Source organism: Mustela putorius, unplaced genomic scaffold (assembly GCF_011764305.1).
Source record: "Mustela putorius furo isolate JIRA1106 unplaced genomic scaffold, ASM1176430v1.1 tig00001094_pilon_pilon_pilon, whole genome shotgun sequence".
In the NCBI taxonomy this organism is placed as follows: Eukaryota; Metazoa; Chordata; class Mammalia; order Carnivora; family Mustelidae; genus Mustela; species Mustela putorius.
In genome coordinates, this window is record NW_025421566.1 from 3,649,497 (window position 1) to 3,670,724 (window position 21,228).

The 21,228-nt window shown below is 49.9% G+C and overlaps 1 protein-coding gene across 1 annotated transcript; it reads right to left on the reverse strand.

The window, feature by feature from the left end:
* Positions 1-16,129: 16,129 nt before the first annotated feature.
* On the reverse strand, positions 16,130-18,280 carry LOC123393963 (testis-specific Y-encoded protein 1-like). The gene is made up of 5 exons (XM_045087320.1): positions 18,129-18,280; positions 17,716-17,956; positions 17,421-17,682; positions 16,448-16,544; positions 16,130-16,334 (listed from the first exon to the last, which is right to left on the reverse strand). The coding sequence occupies exons 1-5, from the start codon at positions 18,278-18,280 to the stop codon at positions 16,130-16,132; spliced, it is 957 nt and encodes a 318-aa protein (XP_044943255.1).
* Between the last annotated feature and the right edge of the window lie 2,948 nt (positions 18,281-21,228).

Genomic DNA, 21,228 nt, shown 5'->3' on the forward strand with positions numbered 1-21,228 from the left:
TGGGGTACAGATGGCCTTCTTTTCACTACATCTGTATCTTTGGGGTAAATACCCAGGGGTGCAATTGCAGGGTCATAGGGAATTTCTATTTGTAATTTCTTGAGGAATCTCCACACGGTTCTCCAAAGAGGCTGCACCAACTTGCATTCCCACAACAGAGGAAGAGGGTTCCCCTTTCTCCACATCCCCTCCAACACATGTTGTATACTGTCTTGCTAATTTTGGCCATTCTAACTGATATAAGGTGATAGATCAATGTAGTTTTGATTTGAATCTCCCTAGGGCTAGTGATGATGAACATTTTTTCATGTGTCTGATAGCCATTTGTATGTCTTCACTGGAGAAGTGTCTGTTCATATCTTCTGCCCATTTTTTGATATGCGTGTCTGTTTTGTGTGTGTTGAGTTTGAGAAATTCATTATAGATCCTGGATATCAGCCTTTTGTCTGTCCTGTCATTTGGAATAACTTCTCCCATTCCATGGGTTGCCTCTTTGCTTTGTTGACGGTTTCCTTGGTTGTGCAGAAACTTTTGATTTTGATGAAGTCCCAAAAGTTCATCTTCGCTTTTGTTTCCTTTGCCTTTGGAGACATATCTTGAAAGAAGTTGCTGTGGCTGATATCGAAGAGATTACTGCCTATGTTTTCCTCTAGGAGTCTGAGGGATTCCTGTCTCACGTTGAGGTCTTTTATCCATTTTGAGTTTATCTTTGTGTACGGTGTAAGAGAATGGTCGAGTTTCATTCTTCTACATATAGCTGTTTAGTTTTCCCAGCACCATTTATTGAAGAGACTGTCTTTTTTCCACTGTATATTTTTTCCAGTTTTGTCGAAGATTAATTGACCATAGAGTTGAGGGTCCGTATCTGGGGACTCTTCTGATTCCAACCAAATTTTTGGATTCTTTGCTCCAGCTCTTTGAAGAATACCAGTGGAATTTTGATCAGAATGGCATTAAAAGTATAGATTGCGCTAGGCAGTATCGACATTTTAACAATGTTTATTCTTCTGATCCAAGAGCATGGAATGGTCTTCCAACTTTTTGTATCTTCTTCAGTTTCTTTCATGAGTGTTCTGCAGTTCCAGGAGTACAGATCCTTTACCCCTTTTGTAAGGTTTATTCCGAGGTATCGTATGGTTCTTGGAGCTATAGTAAATGGAATCGATTCTCTAATTTCTCTTTCTGTATTTTCATTGTTGTGTATAAGAAAGCCACTGATTTCTGGACATTGACTTTGTATCCTGCCACGTTGCTGAATTGCTGTATGAGTCCCAGTAGTTTTTTGGGGGTGGAGTCTTTTGGGTTTTTCATATAAAGAATCATGTTATCTGTGAAGAGTGAGAGTTTAACTTTTTCCTTGCACATTTGGATACCTTTTATTTCTCTTTGTTATCTGATTGCTGCTGCTAGACTTCTAATACTATGTTGAATAAGAGTGGTGAAAGTGGGCATCCTTGTCTTGTTCCTGATCTCAACGGGAAGCCTCAACTTTTCCCCATTGAGGATGATATTTGCTGTGGGTCTTTCATAGATAGATTTGATGAGGCTCAGGAATGTTCCCTCTATCCCTATACTTTGAAGCGTTTTAATCAGGAACAGATGCTGGATTTTATCAAGTGCTTTTTTTGCATCAATTGAGAGGACCATGGGGTTCTTCTCTCTTCCCATATTAATTTAGCCCAGGAATGAATCTCACTTGGTCATGGTGGATATCTTTTTAATGTGCTGTTGGATCCTGTTGGCTAGGATCTTGTTAAGAATCTTAGCATCCATATTCATCAGTGATATTGGTCTGAAATTCTCCTTTTTGGTAAGGTCTTTGCCTGGTTTGGGGATCAGGGTAATGCTGGCTTCATAGAAAGAGTCTGGAAGTTTTCCTTCTGCTTCAATTTTTTCAAACAGCTTCAGGAGAATAGGTGTTATTTCTTCTTTGAGAGTTTGGTAGAATTCCCCATGGAACCATCAGGTCCTGGGCTCTTTTTTTTTGGTGGGGGGGAGAGGTTTTTGATCACTGCTTCAATCTCGTTACTAGCTATCGTTCATTCAAGTTGTCAATTTTGGGAGTTCCTAGTTTTCCAGGCATGCATCTGGTTCATCTAGGTTGCCTAGCATATTGGCATATAACTGTTGATAATAGCTTCTGATGATTGTTTCTACTTCCTTGGTGTTAGTTGTGATCTCTCCCTTTTCATTCATAATTTTATGAATTTGGGCTTTCTCTCTTTTCTTTTCGATTAGTGTGGCCAATGGTTTATCCGTCTTATTGATTCTTCCAAGAATCCAATTTCTAGTTTCATTGATATGTTCTACTGTATCTCTGGTTTCTACCTCATTGACTCAGCTCTAATCTTGATGATTTCCCTTCTTATGTATGGAGTTGGTTTGATTTTTGTTGTTGATTCTCCAGTTCTTTAAAGTGTAGAGACAGCTGCTGTGTTCAAGATTTTTCAATTTTTTTGAGGGAAGCTTGGATGGCTATGTATTTTCCCCCTTAGGACTGTCTTGGCTGAATCCCATAGGTTTTGGACTGAAGTGTCTTCATTCGCATTGGTTTCCATGATTTGTTTCAGTTCTTCTTTGATCTCCTGGTTGATCTAAGCATTCTTAAGCAAGGTGGTCTTTAGCTTCCAGGAGAGACAAAAGAAAAGTTCCTTCGGAACTTTTTCTTGTGATTGAGCTCCAGTTTCAAAGCATTGTGATCTGAGAATATGCAGGGAATCATCTCATTCTTTTGGTATCGGTTGAGTCCTGATTTGTGACCCAGTATGTGGTCTATTCTTGAGAAGGTTCCATGTGCACTTGAGAAGAATAAGTATTCTGTTGTTTTAGGGTGGAATGTCCTGTATAAACCAATGAGGTCCATCTGTTCCAGTGTGTCATTCAATGCTCTTGTTTCTTTATTGATTTTCTGCTTCAGTGATCTATTTCTGACAGGGGCGTGTTAAGATTTACTATTATTAATGTATTCATATCCATATGATTCTTTATCTTGATTAACAACTTTCTTATGTAGTTGGCTGCTCCCATATTGGGGGCATAGATATTTACCATTGTTGGATCCTCTTGGTGGATAGTCCCTCTAAGGATTATGTATGTCCTTCTGTATCTCTGACTACAGTCTTTAGTTAAAATCTAATTTATCTGATATGAGAATCACTACCCGGCCTTCTTTGAGGCCCGTTGGCATGTAAGATGGTTCTTCATCCCTTCACTTTCAGTTTGGGTGTATCTTTAGGTTCAAAATGGGTCTCTTGTAGACAACGTATGGATGGGTCCTGTCATTTTATCCAATCTGCAACCCTGTGCCATTTTATGGGCACATTTAGGCCATTCACATTGAGAGTGATTATTGATAGATACGTTTTTATTGACATAGTGTTACCTGAAGTCTTTCTTTCTGTATATTGTCTCTTTATTTCTGTTCAATGCTATTCTTAGGATTTTTTCCTCATCTATAGAACCCCCCTTAATAGTTCCTGCAGTTTTGGCTTGGTGGTTGCATAGTCTTTTAAGCCTTGCCGGTCTTGGAAACTCTTTATCTCTCCATCCATTTTGAATGTCAGTCTTGCTGGATAAAGCACTCTTGGCTGCATGTTCTTCTCATTTAGTGCTCTGAATATATCTTGCCAGCCCTTTCTGGCTTGCCCTGTCTCTGTGGACAGGTCTGACGTTATTCTGATGGGCTTTCCTCTGTTATAAGGAGCCTCTTTGTCCTAGCGGCTTTCAAGAGATTATACCTACAATTATAATTCCTCAATTTGTCTACAGGTGTCGTGATTTTTTTTTTTGGAATGAATAATCTTGGGTGGAGACCTTTTGGCCTCTAGTACATGAACGCTGGTTCCATTCACGAGATTGGGAAAATTTTCGTGAAGAACTTGTTCCACTATATCTTCTAGACTTCTTTCTTTCTCCTCCCCTTCAGGGATTCCAAAAATTCCAATTGGATTCCTATTCTAATAATTGGAACATTTCATGGCATCATTTATTTCCCTGATTCTGTTTTCGTGGTTTCTAAGCTGTTTGTTCTAGGCTTCCTCCTGATCCTTTCTATCTGTTTGTCCTCCAGATGACTAATTCTATCTTCTGTCTCAATTACCCCAGCTTTGAGAGAATTTAGATTAGATTGGAACTCATTGAGAGCATTGTGAACCTCAGCCCTGGTAGCTTTAAGCTCCACCCTAACATTTTGAACATCATCTCTCATCGCTCAGCTCGGCCCTAATCAATTCCGTTTGGACATCCATGGCTTTTCCAACCTAGCTATTGCCTGGATAATTGTTAGCCTGAAATCTCTTTCCAACATATTGTCTATTTTGATAGCGATTAGCTCTGTTGCAGAAGGTCCATCCTCTGTATTTTTCTTCTTTGGGCATTCCTCCTCCTAGTCATTTTGGTGAGAGATGTTTGAATAGATATAGCTGGATATATTGACCATGGTGCAGTCAAGGTGCACTGTGGAACACTTCTGAGCAATCAGGATTCGCCACCCAAACGAGAGACAAAAGAAAAGAAAAAGAAAAAGAGAGAGAGAGAGGAAAGGGAACATGAAAGAGAAGGTTCAGCCCAAATGGGCCCCAAGGTAAGATTTATGAAGTAGACAAACAAAAACAGACAAACAAAAAGACTGATAAAAGTGTATGACAAGAGAAAAAAAATATAAATATATGCAAATAAGGAGGAGGAACCTCATCAAAAAGAACCCCAAGTGTAAGATTTATATACTATCAGGACAAACACAGAAACACACTGGTGGAAGAAAAAGATGGGAGAGTGGTTGTAAATTCTCAGTGTGTGCGAGGAAGTTTGTTTTGATTCTTCCTGGATGTATCTTGATATCTTTGTTAAAGGACTCAACTTCCTAAGATAAAGTGGGATTAAAAATTGGTTTAGCTATAGGGGTAGTATTGATTGGGGAAAGTGGATATTACTTTGAAGTTTAACTCTATATGAATATTATAAAATAACAATAAAAAGGAATAAACTAAACTAAATGAAAATTTTAAAAAAGGAATTCAAATATAGAAATGCAAAAGAAAAACACAGGTGTATGTATCAAAAAGTTCAGGTTAGAAAGTTATTATGGAATTTGATGTACTGGACAGCTCGCTGTGATGGTAAATAGGTTAAAAAAATTATTTATATATAAAAAAAAATGAACCAGAGTAGTGGAATGAGTAAAAAATAAAAGTTTTCCTACGAAGTAGTGGTGGTTGTTCTCTAGTCGCCTTTTTTTTTCTTTCTTTCTTGAATTGTTTTCTGGGGGAGGGGCCTCCCACATAGGTTTTCAGTCAATGATGTTCTCTGAGATAAGTCCTCCCGCCCCCCCGCCAAGGGGGTGGGCTCTGAGGTAACTGGTTTTTTTCAGGCCTTTGTTCTCTGGCGGTTTTTGCTTGTTCACTTTTTTTTTTTCCTCTCACCTTGACCAGTTTTGATGGTTTTTGTAGTTTTAGAGGAAAACAAAGTGCACCCTGACCTCCCTCTCAGAGAGAAGCCTCAGTCTGGCTACAGAGCCCAAATAAGTTCCCCCTTGGCCGCTGGCAGAGCAGGTTCCAAGTCTCGGTCCCTAGTGATGCAGGATCTTTTGCTTGTAGCCTAAGCGAGGGCAGCAGCAGCTGTCTGGGAGCTCCAGACCACTGGAGAGGTTCCAAGCAGCAATCACACACTGAGATTTTCCCGCTGACCCGGGCTGGTAGTGCCTGGTCTTTATTTCTGGTTCTAAGAGTGCCTGGCTTGCGCACACCTCTTTCAGGGGAGGCTGTGGGTCACGCGTGGGTCTCAAGCTCTGATAACAGGGTGCAGATCCGAAAGCACCAGGCTGGGCCTTTGCGCACCTCTCTGGGGGGAGAGTTTGGTGCACATGTCTTAGGCTCTGAACAATGGTGCATATCAAAGGGTGCTGGTTGGGCCTTTGTACCTCTTTCAGGGGAGTATGAGGGGCACTTGCATCTCAGGCTCTATAACAGGGCTCGTGAGTTCTGCCATCTGGTGTGGCTCCCATCCCCTCACAGGAGCCGGACCTCTCGCGTTCTCGGGCGCGCTGGCGGTTAGGGTCCAAGACCTGGTTTCTCCATCAGGAGGAGGTTTCAGCACCAGGGGTGGCTTTCCTGGGACTGAGGACTTAAGCCCCTGTCCCTAGCTGCCCTGATTCCCACAATCTCCCCCTCTCCCCTCCGCCGCCACCGTGATCCTTTGCTCTTTTGGAGTGCTTTCAACAAGTCTCCCAAGTTAATGCTGCTCCCCAGATGCAGGGCACTCTCGCTGTTATTGGGGTATTACTTTCCAACCTGTCACCTCTGGTGGCTCTCTCCCCCTTTTGTTTATCTTTCAATATCAGTCCGCCGTTCCCACTCCGCTTTATCTGCCCACTGGCATCTTCTGCCCCTGTAGAGATCCAGACGTGTATAATTCTGATCTCAGGCTGATTTCATGGGTAATCGGAGTTCTTTGGTAGGTAATCAGCTCACTTTAGGGTATAGGATGAAAAGGCGCTTTCTCCTACTTCCCCGTCATCTTGTCGCCAGTATTGAGGGTCCATTTTTTTGATGTTAAAATGCAGGTAAGAACTCTAACCAGCAGTGTCTCCATTATTAATTTTAATTTTTAATCAAAATCAGATATACCCTGGGATTGGTTTTACTTATAAAGTGATAGCATTGATAATAATTCCATAAGTTTTAAAATGTGCAAAACAATGCAAGGAAAATCTTTCTATGCACAGTCAAGCTCCATAAATAAAACAAGCATGAACTGCTTCCTAAGTATGTTAACTTTATAATAAAGTAAAACATAGGTCTTTGTTTTTATTTATATTTAAGAAAATGAAGCTAGATATGTCTGAAATTTATTTTACAAATAAAAATAAAATTGTTAATTATTTGAAATGCCATTTAAAAACAGGGGAATTATAATGGATAAATTTTTGCAGTAAGATGGTGATAACAAATAAATGAAATTTCTTAGAACTAAAATTTAGAGATAATTTAAAGTGATCATGGTATCATCTTAATAGTTTGTGTTAAAATGCAGCCTATGTCCCTTGGATTTCTTACTTTTTACCTCTTTTTTTCTAGGAGAGACTGATGAGGATCCAGAAATGTTACAGATGCAGGTGATGGGAGCTTCAAGTTGTGCCCACCTCTACCCTGACATTGGCAGTTCTATTATCTGCTTCATTACTCAGGCGAAAGGCTTAGATACAAATGTGGTATACAGCTCCTTTTCCTATTTTAAAAATTCTAATTTATAGAAACTATAACTTTTTCTATTTATAAAAGTGTAAACCATGTAATCAATAAGTTAGAAATATAAGAAATTGGATTTTTATTGAATGGGAAAAAAACAAAATTACAGAACAAACTTCCATAAAAAATATGTTATTAATCTCCAGTTTATCTGACACTTGTTATTCTTTTTTAAAATTTATTTATTTGATAGAGAGAGAGATCACAAGTAGGCAGAGAGGCAGGCAGGGGGGGGGGGAGTAGGCTCCCTGCTGAGCAGAGAGCCTGATGCAGGGCTCAATCTCAGAGCCCTGAGATCATGACCTGAGCCGAAGGCAGAGGCTTAACCCACTGAGCCACCCAGTTGCTCCTGACATTTGTTATTCTTAACTATCAACACTGAAAAGTTCTTTTAGTAGTTTCCAAAGAAATTAGGCATTTCATATAATTCTGCATCTACTAATTTCTGCCTCCTAAGTTTCATCATATGTGAAACCTTAATTTGCCTTTATAAACACCATCTTTATGGACTGTCAGTAGCTTTATCAGCAGTATATCTATGAGAGGAATCTATTTGGTAATTATGTTGATTGGATTCTGTAACTATATGAGACCTCTTTATTTTTTTCAATAGTTTTACTTTTTTACAACTAACAAAGTCTAATATTAATGATTTAGGGATGCCTGGGTGGCTCCATAGGTGAAGCATCTGTCTTCAGCTCAGGTCATGATCTCAGAGTCCTGGAATCAAGTGCCACATCAAGCTTCTTGCTCAGCAGGGAGTCTCTCTCTCCCTCTGTCTGCCACTCTCCCTGCTTGTGCGCTCACACACTCTCTCTCTCTTCTTTCTGAGAAATCTTTAAAAAACATAGTGATTTAACCAAAATTCTACTATTACCTTTCATAGGAACCTGTGACTCCTGGAAGTGCTGTTATGTGCAGACCAGTGTCTGGAAATGGCAGCTGGAGACAGATAGGCCTTACCAGTCTAAAGGCACTTGCTACCATTGTCAGCCCACACTTTTCCTGGATATTATCCACATCAGCAAAAGCAGGTCATCCCCTAAACCAGGCAGTCATGCCTTGGGTGGAAAAGCCAAAGTCATCCAGTCTTCATAAACAGGCAACAACACTACCACTTTCATCATTAATGATTCTTGCAATGCAGAGTCTGTTGTAAACCAGTGGTTGTCCTGAACACTACTACTCCAGTCACATTGTGATTTAAAAAAGAGATTAGAACATAAATTAAAACAAACCAGTTGAATTAAAACCCTAGGTTCTCCACAGTTATTCCTTATAAATGCATCTATTCTATTGAAATGAGAGTCTACCGAGTTTAACAATTTGAAATTTCAAAAATTTAGAACTGTCCAAAATGACATTTGTGTAATAGTGAATAAGATAATAAAAAAATAAATTTCATCAACAAACACACACATATTATATTCTCACTATGTATGACTTTAGGGGGCCCATGTACTCCAAAACATATACAAATAAACCTATTTTATTTGTTAAGAATAAAGAGTATTTTATAGTTTCAAGTAGTAAAAACATAGATTATTGTACAATGCACACAAAGCCTACATAAAAATAAAACTAAAAAGAATTGAGTAGTAAAAAAAAAAAAAAAGTATTGAGTAGTTTTGTTTGGAATTCCCTGATGTAATAAAACAATTTAACAGAGGGCTAAGAAAAGGAAAACAAGAAACAGAACCTGAATTATTAAAAATCCCCTCGGTAAGAAGACAACAGAGAGTGGCTTGGATTATAAAGATTATAAAAATTAAGCAGAGAACATGTATATAAAGGCAAGATAGTTGTATGAAACTGAAGAATCAATAAAAACACATGCATGTAATATAGCATGATATAATTAACTGCAATTGAAATTAAAATTAAGAAAAAAGAAAGTCTAGGAAAAATGAAAAATCACGAATACAATTGTCTGTAAAGGTATGATCATCAGAGACAATTTTATTTTTGTACAAAGAAATTCCACTGACCCACCTTGGGAGACAGACAGCATGAGTCTTTCATGGAGCCACAATAATACAGCAAAGCAGACCCAGATGCCTATCCCGTGAGACAATGTGTGGGCGAATCCTGTGGAGAAGGTGGTGAGAGTTGCCATCAGCCAGGTGACTACAGTGTGTACCCTTAAGAAGGCCGGACAGCAAGATGCTGTGGCTGGCATTCAGGTGACACAAAGCATGTATGCATGCACCTTCACCATTAGGGAAAGAGCACCTTGCATTGCATTCTGCCAACACTACAAATGCCATGGGAGGGGTTCCCAGTTTGCCTGGCCTGCAGAGGAGAACATGTCCTCCCTCGCCTTCCCATCTGCGGGCCAGCCAAGTCAGATCATCAGTGGAAGAGTAGGTTGGGCCATCACATCCTCAGCGCTGGCCTCTACGCGTGGAGAGAGAATACCCAAACTGTGGCTTCGGATGTACAAATTAGGCTTGGGACTTTTGGTTTGGGGCCAATGCAAGCCAATGACTCCCAACATTACAGGAACAAACGGATTTTTTACACCATATCTCAGTGGACTCAGTTGTCAAAGTGCCACATGTATAGTGGCCTGGACTTGGAGGTACCTGTTGTGGTTGCTCTGGGGATTCTACATCCTCAACGTATGCCGGCAGTTCCATACCGATTCTTGAGGCCACGGCTTCTTCTGTACCCTCTCACAGGTCTTCTTCAGCTCCGTCTCCTGAATCCGCGGTGGATGCATGGCTCTGCGCCATGGCTCCACTCCTAGGGCGGCCGGACTAATGTTATCGCAGGGGTTCGAGCTGTGCAGAGTTCATGCCAGCTGCATTCTGAGGTGCCAGCGGTGTTCAGTACAGCCGTGGGCTGACACGCCCACGTGTGTTCAGACCAAGTTTTCTGTGTGTGCCCATACATGCACATCTATGCAGGTAGATGTAACACTACCACACAGGTATGGCCTTCCACGTACACATAACTGCATATGGAAGCGTGAGCACAGAAAGGCTTTGATCATCAAGTCAATGGGGCTGATGGGCTGGCATCTGGACACCCGCTGCCTCAACATGGGACAGGGACCAATGTTTCATGTTTACTGGCTTTGTTTAGGCTTATGTTGTACAAGTCAGTCTTGCAGGGGCTTCTAAACAGGATACCCTCATGCTCCTGTCTAGGTGGTAAAATGGAAAGCAAGTGCGGTTTTGACTTTAGCTGTCCTGGCTCCCTGTTTTAGTGGTGGGGACCTGGGCCGAGACGCCCTCACCCTCCATGTACTGCCACTATGGGGGGCTCCCTGGCGTCTGAAGGGATCCGCCCTCCACAGCCTCACCCTTCTGTCCCAGCAGGGCCGGGACGGGAGAGGGGCCAGGCCAGGCTTCCACATCAGCCCAGTGCCCAGAGCCCAGGTGACAGATGCTTAGGGGTGGGGGACCCTGTGCCCTCCTCTCCCCTAGGCTTCACGTCCTTGACAAACACCCTACCAAATGCCACAAGCGTAGAGGAATCCACTGTGGTCCCTGAAATGGCCCGGACCGAGGACCCCTTAAGACCAGGCTCTACACGGGAGCTGTCCCGCTCCCGCTGCTCAAAGAAGAAACAACACGTACGGCACTCTCAGCTGACGAACACAAGCAGAGCCAGGTGGCAGCATGTGGGAGCCCGTCGAGGATACTCCGGCATTTGCAGACCAAGTGTCCCAAAAGATCGGTCTCCCCTACGCTCCCAGAGAGAGAAGCCTTCCCTCCTGGAGTCTCAGGCACGTCCACCCACCCTGCAAGAGGCAAGGCTTGCTCATACAGCTCATCCATGCCACAGCCTGACCCGGAACAGGCGTTTCCCATTGCACAATGCAGGGACAAGAAGCATCCGTGACGTTTGACCACCAATCCCTCCTTTGGGAAAGAGCCACTGCAACAGGAAAGGTTCCTCTACCAAATGTGGGCAGGGGGCTGGGCCTGCTGAAGGGCAGAAAGGATCCTCGGGAACCTCACCCTCAGGGCTGCTGCCCTTGGAGCCTCTATGTTAGCTGGGGGTAGAGAAGCGCCTGGCAGGCGAACGCTCATACCTCCCCCACTGTCCTGGCCGCAGACTGGAACCTCTGCCAGCCTCCCTGGGCAGACGTGTCTCAGGTGAGTAGACACGGCTCAGGGGTGGCGCGACCCAGGGGCTCGTCTCAACACCTCCTGGATGAGGCTTGCGACAGGTACTGTGCATGCCATAGGTGTGTCCGTGGGACTGCGCACACGGCTATGTCCTCAGAAGATGGACGGTGCCCAAGACGGTCGAAGCAGCCGGCGCACACTCAGCCCTTCAAAAGGGGGTTCATGATGCCTGGGGTGTTGGGGAGGACTAGGTGTGCCTATCAGGGCATTTCCCTTTGGGGAGCATAGAGGGTAGGGGGTAGAGCATAAGCGGATAGAGGGCATTGGGCACTTGCCTTCAGACCAGGGGAAGGAGGCGTATCAGGCTCAGGGGCAGCACGGGACAGACAGCACCCGGGTGGGTGTCCTGGGTCTTGCATTTGGCAATATTCCGCCCTCTCCTCTGTTGACCATCTGGGGGGCCCCAAGCCATGGTCCTAGGGAAGCAGGGAACTGGGGATCACGGGGCAGCGTGGGTGGATCGGTATGAGTGTGTCCCTAGACACATGAGTGTGCGACGGTGTGTGCCTGGGAGGGTGAGTGAGTGTGTGCAGGGCAAGATATGAGAGTGACTGAATCACTGTGTGTTTGTGGGGAGGGAGATGGACCGGTGTTGACCCTGAGTGTATGTGTCAGAGCCTGTGAGTGGCCAAATAGTCGTGGCAGGGGTGGGGGTTTTAAACCAATGGTGTGCCTGTGTGTGTGTGTGTGTGCGTGTGTGTGTATGTGTGCGCGTGCGGGCACACACATGTGAGACGCACAGCTTTCCCAGCCATTTACTCTCCCTCCGGCCTCCTGGGCCAGAAGGAGACCATTGTCGTTCCTAAGTTGCCAGTAACCCTGTCTGCACCCAACAGTCCCTCCACGGGGCCTGGCCTCCACTCCACAGCATTGTTTCTGCGCCAGAGAGGATGACCGTGTCACCAAGAGGCAGGCCCCTTGCCAGACTGGTAGCGAGCACGGGCCCTGGGGTCCAAGGGAAAATGAAACTATAGGCCCAGCCCTGCTGTGTGCAGTGGATGTGCTTGAGGACATCCCCAGGGAGCCCTCTGGAGGACTGGCATCGCCATCCCCCAAACCCAGACACTGGCCACGTTTGCCGCTGGCTCATCCTTCCCTAGCCTTGAACTCTGTCTTTACCCCAGGGAAGACATGAGACCTGATAGCTGGCCTTTTGTTCATCAACTCCCGCTGCCCAGCACCACCATCCGCACGGGCAGGACCTCCCCCCGCTGGGATGCCGTCCCAGAGCTTATGTGTCCTAGACCTCTGGGCAAGCATGAGAGCCCATCCCTTCCTCGGAATGGGGATTCCAAGGCAGCATCGTAAGCACCAACCTTACACCAGGAGCTCAGGCACACCACCTGCTCCTTTCTGAGAAGGAGCTCATTCGTGAGCCTCCACACAGGAACATACAGGAACACGGGTGACATCGGTCTTCTACATTTCAGTGGTTTTCCTCGGGGGCCTCAGTCGACCTTGTCTTTCACCCCGGCACCAGGCTCCGTGGGAAGTTTTCACGGCTTCTGGTCAAGGGCGATGCTTCCTCATATGCATCTCAGCAGCGTGAACCTCCCTGGTTCACAGGGACAGACAGACACAGACACACGGGCACTCAGGCACTCAGAAGGGGGCTCTGCGTTCCCACACATGGTCGCTGAAACAAAAGAAAGGAGATGGCACATGTACACACAGGCACACACACTGCTGCACAGACACACACACACACACGCACACACTCACACAGAGTGAAAATACAAACACATCCGAACGGGCTCCATTCACACTCACAGACACAGACATACACACGTGCTCATGCAAATGCACCGAACACACTAAATACACACATGTATCTCTGGAACTCAGGCAAGTACACCAGACATGCATGCAGGCACAGAGGTGCTTGTAAACACACACACACACACACACACACACACCACAGAGCTCTCTCATGCATACATGTTTGGTCCCAATTCAAATAGACGTACACAGGTGTGACAACAGTCACTCGTAGTCACAACACAAGAGACAACATCCAAAGTCTCTGGCAGACAGGCATACACAACTGACCCCAGCACATCGGAGCATGCACCTCACACAACACATGGGGAAGAATGTAAGCAAAACCCTTGTTCTGCATCCAAAAAGAACACACATGTACACAAGCCTGCACACACAAACACACACAGACACACACACATATGCATGTGGTCATGCGAACCCACTGTACACACTAAATACACATTCATGCACATGGATCTGAGGCCTGCACACCATCCCTTGCATGCAGACACATAGTCGCTTGCAAAAATACATGGGACAAACCCAATTCACACAAGGTCTCCGGCACATGCATACGTATTTGGCCTCACCATAAAAAACATTCACGTGTGTGCCCAAAAACAATAACATGCATACTCCAACACATCTATGGCCTCTGCCCAGAGGCATCTACAACTAACCGTGACACATCTCAGCATGCACACACACACATAGCCCTAAGGGTACAGAAGCATGTAAGCAAAACCCATCATCTGTGTCATAAAGAACACACACGGAGCCTCTCTCTCTCTCTCTCTCTCTCTCACTCACACACACACACACCATGTTCATGCTTATACAAACACAATGAGCTCTCCACTACATACACCAAACACACACAGGGAGCATGCTCAGGCATACATCCCTGCCCTCCAAAACACACAGCTATGCTTGCAAGCACACACACACGGACAACACATACAAGGTTCCGGCATAGGCGTACACAGTTGACACTGTCAAAAGAGAAGTCTGTCCCTGGTCCCCCGCAATCCATAAACATCCACAGAATTGGACACACGGGCAATCTCGCCTGTCTAAAACACATACTCCAACGCACACTCCCTGAGGATGCAGACACATGCGAGGAAAACAAACGACTTCCCTGACATAGAAATGCACACTCAACCGCTCAAACACACCCACACGTGCACGCACGCGCACAAAAGCCCATGCAAACCCACATGCATTCCCTGCACACATCCTATCTCTGTCACGGACTCATGCACCCTCAGCCCAAACACTGGACACAGAAGTGCACATGGAAACATACACCCACAACACACACCATAGCTCTCCAGCCCTTGTACAAAAAAGGCCCCAGAGAGACACAGACACACACACACACACTACAGGTTCTTTACTGAAGAGGAGGCACACAATGCATACACATGGTCGAGGGCATAGGGCCATTCACCATTGCCCATTCACACACAACACAAACACACACGTCCGTGTGCAAGCGTGGATCTGCCCTCAAAGGCTCCCTCACATATAAATACTCAGGATGTCACCCATCCCATGGTGCACACCTGCATTCCCTCACACATCCGTGGAACCGTCCCCCGCGCTGCAGGAGGATCGTTTGCCACAGGGAGGGACCGTGAGTGATCACCTCATCCTTGGTCCTCCCACGACCCTTGGTTTTGTGCTGGAGCTGACTAAGATCATGCATGGCATGCAATGCAAGGCACAGTTCCAGGTTGAAGGGCAACAGAAAAAGCTCTCCAAACCATGTAAATACGGTGGTACGAGCAGCCCAGGGGACCCCAGGGCCCCACTCGGGAGCACCTTACCCCTCCTGTGCGCCCCGCTCTACAGAACAAGACTTCCCAAGAGAGACCTGCCTCTTCCCTTCCTCTGCCACATCCTGCTTGGAAGGGTGGGGTTCTGTCCGCAGGCCAAGAACGGCTGTGCCCTGGCCCCTTGCTCTCCATCACCCCACCCATGGAATCCAACAGGATGGGGGTTGGAGGGTCCCACCAGGCTTATTGCCTCCTTGCCATTTCCTGTGCCCCCAATATAAAACCACACATGGACACAAGGTGCTTTGTAACTTGTTTATGGCCCTTCTCCCTGACCCTGCAGCTAGGGGCAGGATCCTCTCTAGTGCTGCCCCTGCTGATCCTTGTCCCTTTTGCTGTCCCGTGCAGGATGAGCACCACGGAGAAGAGCCCATGCAGGTCTCTCAACGGTGGAGGCCTCCTCAGATTCTTCTTGGTGGTGCAACGCGGATGCTCTGTGATGTCCACATCCACACAGCTGCCATGCCTTGACACACCCACACAGACAGACATACACACACACACACGCACACACACAGAGAAACATGAAAATACACACAAAAGTCTTAGCTATCTGTGAAAATGTATGATGCCAGGGATAGTGAACGTGATGTTGTGAGCATGCCTTGTACTCGTGGGATCCCAGTTCCTCCACAGCCAGGGCACCGTGACCCTGCTTGGGATGGCCTGGGACCATTCCCAAGGACATGTGAACGATGTGGGAGGACACGCAGTGCTCAGGCATGTGGACGGCCGTCAGGGAGTCGTGGTCCAAGAGTGGGCTGGGACAAGGAGCCCGACTCCCAAAGACAGGCAGGCCATCGCCAACCGAACGAGCGGCAGGAGGACCGAGAGAGAGGCCGACAGCCATGGGAGACACTTCAGGAAAATGGGCTGGGGGAGCCTTGCTTGTCCGGATTGGCCAGGGGTTTTCCGAAGGACAGCATGGCAGGCATGAACCTGCCGGACTAGACCCATCCTCGGCCCTGTGTGTGCGCTCTGAGTTCCCGCAGGCTCACTTCCCACCCTGCCACCTGCTCCATGGGTCCAAGCTCCTCTGAGCCTCAGTTTCCCCGCCACTAAATTGACTGTCCCCTGGCACCCCTGCCCACAGGGCTCTGGACCCAGCCCTCCTGGCTCCTCACCGACAGGTCGTCCTCTCAGCTCATTCCCAGAGGCCGCCTTCCTGCCTCGGGTAGTACTGCAAGGGATTGAGCCACAGGTCCTCGATGATGATCTGGTAGGGGACAAAAGGTGAGCTGAGCACGGGGCCCCCGACCCCGTTCCCCAGCAGCCGGGACTCCAACATCTGCGCTGCTGATGAAGACTGCAGGGGCCTCACCCCGGCGATCCTGTTGGACCCTGGGAAGCTGGGGTCAGACAAACAGACGAAGAAGTTCAGGGCCAGGAGGCAGTCAGTCACCACTCTGGATGTCTGGATGGGGTCAGTCCCCCTCACGGCCCCGTTTGCGTGTGTGCTCACCCGAGGCCCTGGGCCCTTGAGGGACCTTCTGTGCCCACAAGGGGGCTGCTCCGCTCACTTGCAGCATGGCTGCACACCCAGGGTCCCGAGCAAGGGCCTGGGAGAATTAGCCACACAGGGAGGAAAGGGGTACGGCGGGAGGAAGGAGACAGAGAGACAGAGACACCCAAACCCGGTCGACAGACGTAGACGTAGGGCTGGGAGTGTTGAGAGAGAGAGAGAGAGAGAGAGAGAGAGAGAGAGAGCGCAAGCGCGGGTGGGGGACATGGAGAGGGAGAGGCAGGGAGGGAGGAAACGTGTCTGGGAGCACCTGGGCCAGGGGCCTCGGCCGGCTTCAGGAGGGCCTGTGGAGACAGAGTTGGTAGCACCCGGGGCACCGTGTCCAGGGTCCCGGGGCCCGCTGAAATCAGGCAGCCTGCTGACTGACTCTCAATGAGTGCAAGCGCACCACAGAACCCTAGGTCTCCCGGGAACTCGGCAACGATACATGGTTTGAAGGACACGGAATGAGGCGGGCAGCCTCTCCATCTGCCCCATTTACCCCCAAATCCTTTCCTTCCAACATGTGCTCTGAGCCAAGTGGGCTGGGCTTCACTAGGAGTCCAGAGTGTTGACACGGGTTCCGGGACCGCAGAGGCGTGTGGGGGTGCTGCAGCCCCAAAGCACTGGCCGAAGCTTCCACTCACAGAGGACTCCACAGGTCCCAGGTTCTGGCTTTCCCCCCAACACGCACTCGCCGCACCCACCTCCTCCCGGACCACCCACTGCTGGACCCCGGCCCCCTAGGCAGTGCAGTAGAAGGGTAGGCCCAGGGCTCGGGGCTTTGCGCTCCCTGCGTGCCCAGCGGCCTACTGCTGGCAGGTGCCCATTGCTGGAGGGGTGGGGGCCATGGATGGGGGAGCCCGGCCCAGCTTCGCACTTCTCTAGCCCCTGGCTCAGGCTCAGGCTCTGCTCCCTGCTGCCCTGGTCCCACTGTCCTCCCCAGGGGCCAAAACCCAGCCGGCGCGATGAAGGAAGGATACGGCGCGTGCCCAGAAGCCAGGGATGCCCTGGATGATGGCCCTCCTTCGAGCCAGGTGACCACTCCGCTTCTGATTCATCCTGCGCTTGAGCCGCAGGTAGGCCTTGGTGGCTTGGACATCCACAGAGCGGAGCGCTTCCTGAACCACCTGCAGCGCGGCAAGGGCGGTCCCGGCTGTGTCGGGCCGCGGCACCGGCTCTGCCTGCGACAGCTCCTTCGGCTTCTCGACCTACTCTGCTTCTGCCACCTCCTCGTCTTGCACCGCCAGCACCTCCTCGTCTTCCACCGCCAGCACCTCCTCGTCTTCCACGGCCACCACCTCCTCGTCTTCCAGGGCCACCACCTCCACCTCCCCCATGATATCCTGCACCACAAGCACCAACACTTGCCCAGCGCCGGCCTCCTCTGGGCCACGCGGGGCCTCAGCTTCCCGCACAGCCGCGGCCACCAAACCGGCAGCCTCCAGGGCCAGAAGCGCCCCTGCGTGCCTACAGGAGCCAGTCTCCCTGAGGGCAGCCGCCTCCTCACCGCCCCCGTCTGGGACTAAGGTTGTCCCGGATTCTGGGGCAGCTCCGCCTTACCCGGACCTCGACCCCTACTCCATGTGGCCTTGCCCCTCAACCCAGGCAGCTGCGGAGGGCAGGCGATGGAGGCGGGAACCGCAGGTTCTGGTCCAAGCCCGGCGTCGGCGGTGGGCAGCAGCCGCCTGTCTGAGTGCGCGGGCCTGGGGCACGCATGCGCACAGGGACCCGGGGCGGTGGGTGCCGCCGCCAAGCGGCGCGCAGCGGGGCGGGCCGGGAGGAGTCACGCATGCGTCCTGGGAGCGACAGACACTCGAACCCCAAGAGGATGGGGGTGCTCCCGGGAATCGCCCGGGATAGGGCCGTGGGCGTGGCCACCTCCCTCCTGGGCCCTTGCAGGTGCCAGAGCTAGCCTGGAAGGCTGCCCGGGACGCTCCCCCGCGGTGCCCTCCGCGCCTCCCAACCCCTAACGTTTCTGCACAGACACCTCGCAGGCCTTCCCGCCGGTGCCCTCGTGTTACAGTCCCGCTCGTCCCTTTCACATCCGTCCCTCTGGGAACCCTCGCCTGTCGCTAGCATTTGAAATCCAGCGGCTGAATCCCGTGTCTCCCCGCAGCCCGAAAGCCTCCCATGCTCCTTCTTAGCGCAACCAGGGGAAAGCCCTGGGGGCATCGGCTGGTGCTCAAAGGAGCCGCGTCACTGTTGTCGGGCTTTTACCCAGGAACAACCCAGCGGGGGAGGGAGCCAGGAGCCTACCACCAAGCTGCTGCGTGCAGGGGCCACCCCCCTCCACACCCCAGCACCACCACGCTCCACACAGCTTTCGTTCAGAGAAGGAATCTACACACAATGTCCTTGCCCTGAAATTACGTAGCCATGAGCCACAGTCCATGGCCACCAGGGTGCACACAGAACTTCTAAGCCGGCCTCAGCCAGCTCCCCCACTGGCACTGGGAGGCATGCTGACGGGCCAGACTTTAAGTCCCAGGACCAACTGCATCTTTCGGGGAGCCCGCCGCTGCTAAAACCCGCTCCCGCTGGACTTTCCTCTGCCCGACCTCTTTCCCTCTCCCGTCTATGTCTCCTTTCCTCTTGGCGTTCTCTTCCGTCGCCGCCAGACCTTCATGCAAGGGCTCTCGGGGTCTTCCTTGCAACTTTGCTCCGAGTGCTCCCTTTGTCTGGGTCCCTCGCTGAGTGGAGTACCAGCCGGGGAGGGGATGGTGCACCAACCAGGTGCGCATTGACAGCACATGTGTTCTTTCTCAGTAGGTCCTTCGGGTCCGAACCACCCCTCATGCAGGTGCACTCCAGGGGGGGGATCATGGGCCACATAGGACGCAGGCCACCAGAGGTGTGAGGAAGTCCCCGCGGGGACCCCCCCCAACACACACCCGATTGCAGAAGCCAACGGTCCGCTGAGCAGAGCTCCATCCAGTGGTGTCAAAGAGGTCAGCAATCGTGTTCCCTGAAAACACCTGTCAGACAGCCAAAGAGGAAGTCACGGCGGCGGAGGAGAGGGTGGAAACAGACAGGGGCTTACACAGGAACCGGGTCTAGCAATCGTGGGCGCCAGGCGGCCCCGGTCAGTAAGGAGTCTTCACAGCCATCTAGGACGATGTAGACGACGGCACAACGGGCAGCCTTTAAAAAGCTGCCCCTGCCTACGCTCCGTGCGAGAGACTGACCTTTTCGTCCCGTAGCCACAGAGCATTTGAAAGTGGGACGAGTGAGAGTGATGAGTGACCTGATGACCTAGGCGTGGCCCCGGAGATCCCTCCCCCTCGCTGGCCGGCAGTAAGAGCGGGGCTGTTCCTCTGTTCCCAAGGATGCGTCAACACATGGCTTACGGCGCTGGCAGCCAAGGACTCCTCGAAGACTACTGAGACAGCCCCGGCCTCATCTCACTCCACGTTGAAGAACACGGGGCCCAGGGCCCAGGCAGATTGTCTCCGCGAGAGAAATTCATACAAACCCAAGTCGGGCCAACGGCCCCGCATCTGTGGCAAAGCAGAGACTCACCAGGGCCAAAGGCCATTATGCAGGCCCAGCTGCGCTGATATGGGCCCAGGCAGGGATGCGACATCAGAGACGTGACGGCACAGGCCTGGCCTCCACTCCCTCCACAGCATTGTTTCTGTGCCGGAGAGGATGACCGTGTCAGCAAGAGGCAGGCCCCTTGCCAGACCGGTAGCGAGCACGGGCACTGGGGTCCAAGGGAAAATGAACTACAGGCCCAGCCCTGCTGTGTGCAGTGGATGTGCTTGAGGACATCCCCAGGGAGCCCTCTGGAGGACTGGCATCGCCATCCCCCCAAACCCAGACACTGGCCATGTTTGGCGCTGGCTCATCCTTCCCTAGACTTGAACTCTGTCTTTACCCCAGGGAAGACATGAGACCTGATAGCTGGCCTTTTGTTCATCAACTCCCGCTGCCCAGCACCACCATCCGCACGGGCAGGACCTCCCCCCGCTGGGATGCCGTCCCAGAGCTTCTGTGTCCTAGACCTCTGGGCAAGCATGAGGGCCCATCCCTTCCTTGGAATGGGGATTCCAAGGCAGCATCGTAAGCACCAACCTTACACCAGGAGCTCAGGCACACCACCTGCTCCTTTCTGAGAAGGAGCTCATTCGTGAGCCTCCACACAGGAACATACAGGAACACGGGTGACATCGGTCTTCTACATTTCAGTGGTTTTCCTCGGGGGCCTCAGTCGACCTTGTCTTTCACCCCGGCACCAGGCTCCGTGGGAAGTTTGCACGGCTTCTGGTCAAGGGCGATGCTTCCTCATATGCATCTCAGCAGCGTGAACCTCCCTGGGTGGCACAGATATTCAGACACACACACACGGACACACGGGCACTCAGGCACTCAGAAGGGGGCTCTGCATTCCCACACCTGGCCCCTGAAACCAAAGAAAGGAGATGGCACATGTACACACAGACACACACACGGCTGCACACATACGCGCGCGCACACACACACACACACACAGAGTGAAAATACAAACACACCCCATCGGGCTCCTTTCAAACACACAGACACACACATACACACGTGCTCACGCAAAAACACCGAACACACTAAATACACACATGTATCTCTGCAACTCAGGCATGTACATCAGACATGCATGCTGGCACAGAGGTGCTCGTAAGCACACACACACACACACACACACACACACACCATAGAGCTCTCACAGAACGTCTCTGGCACAGGCATAGACATTTGGTCCCAAC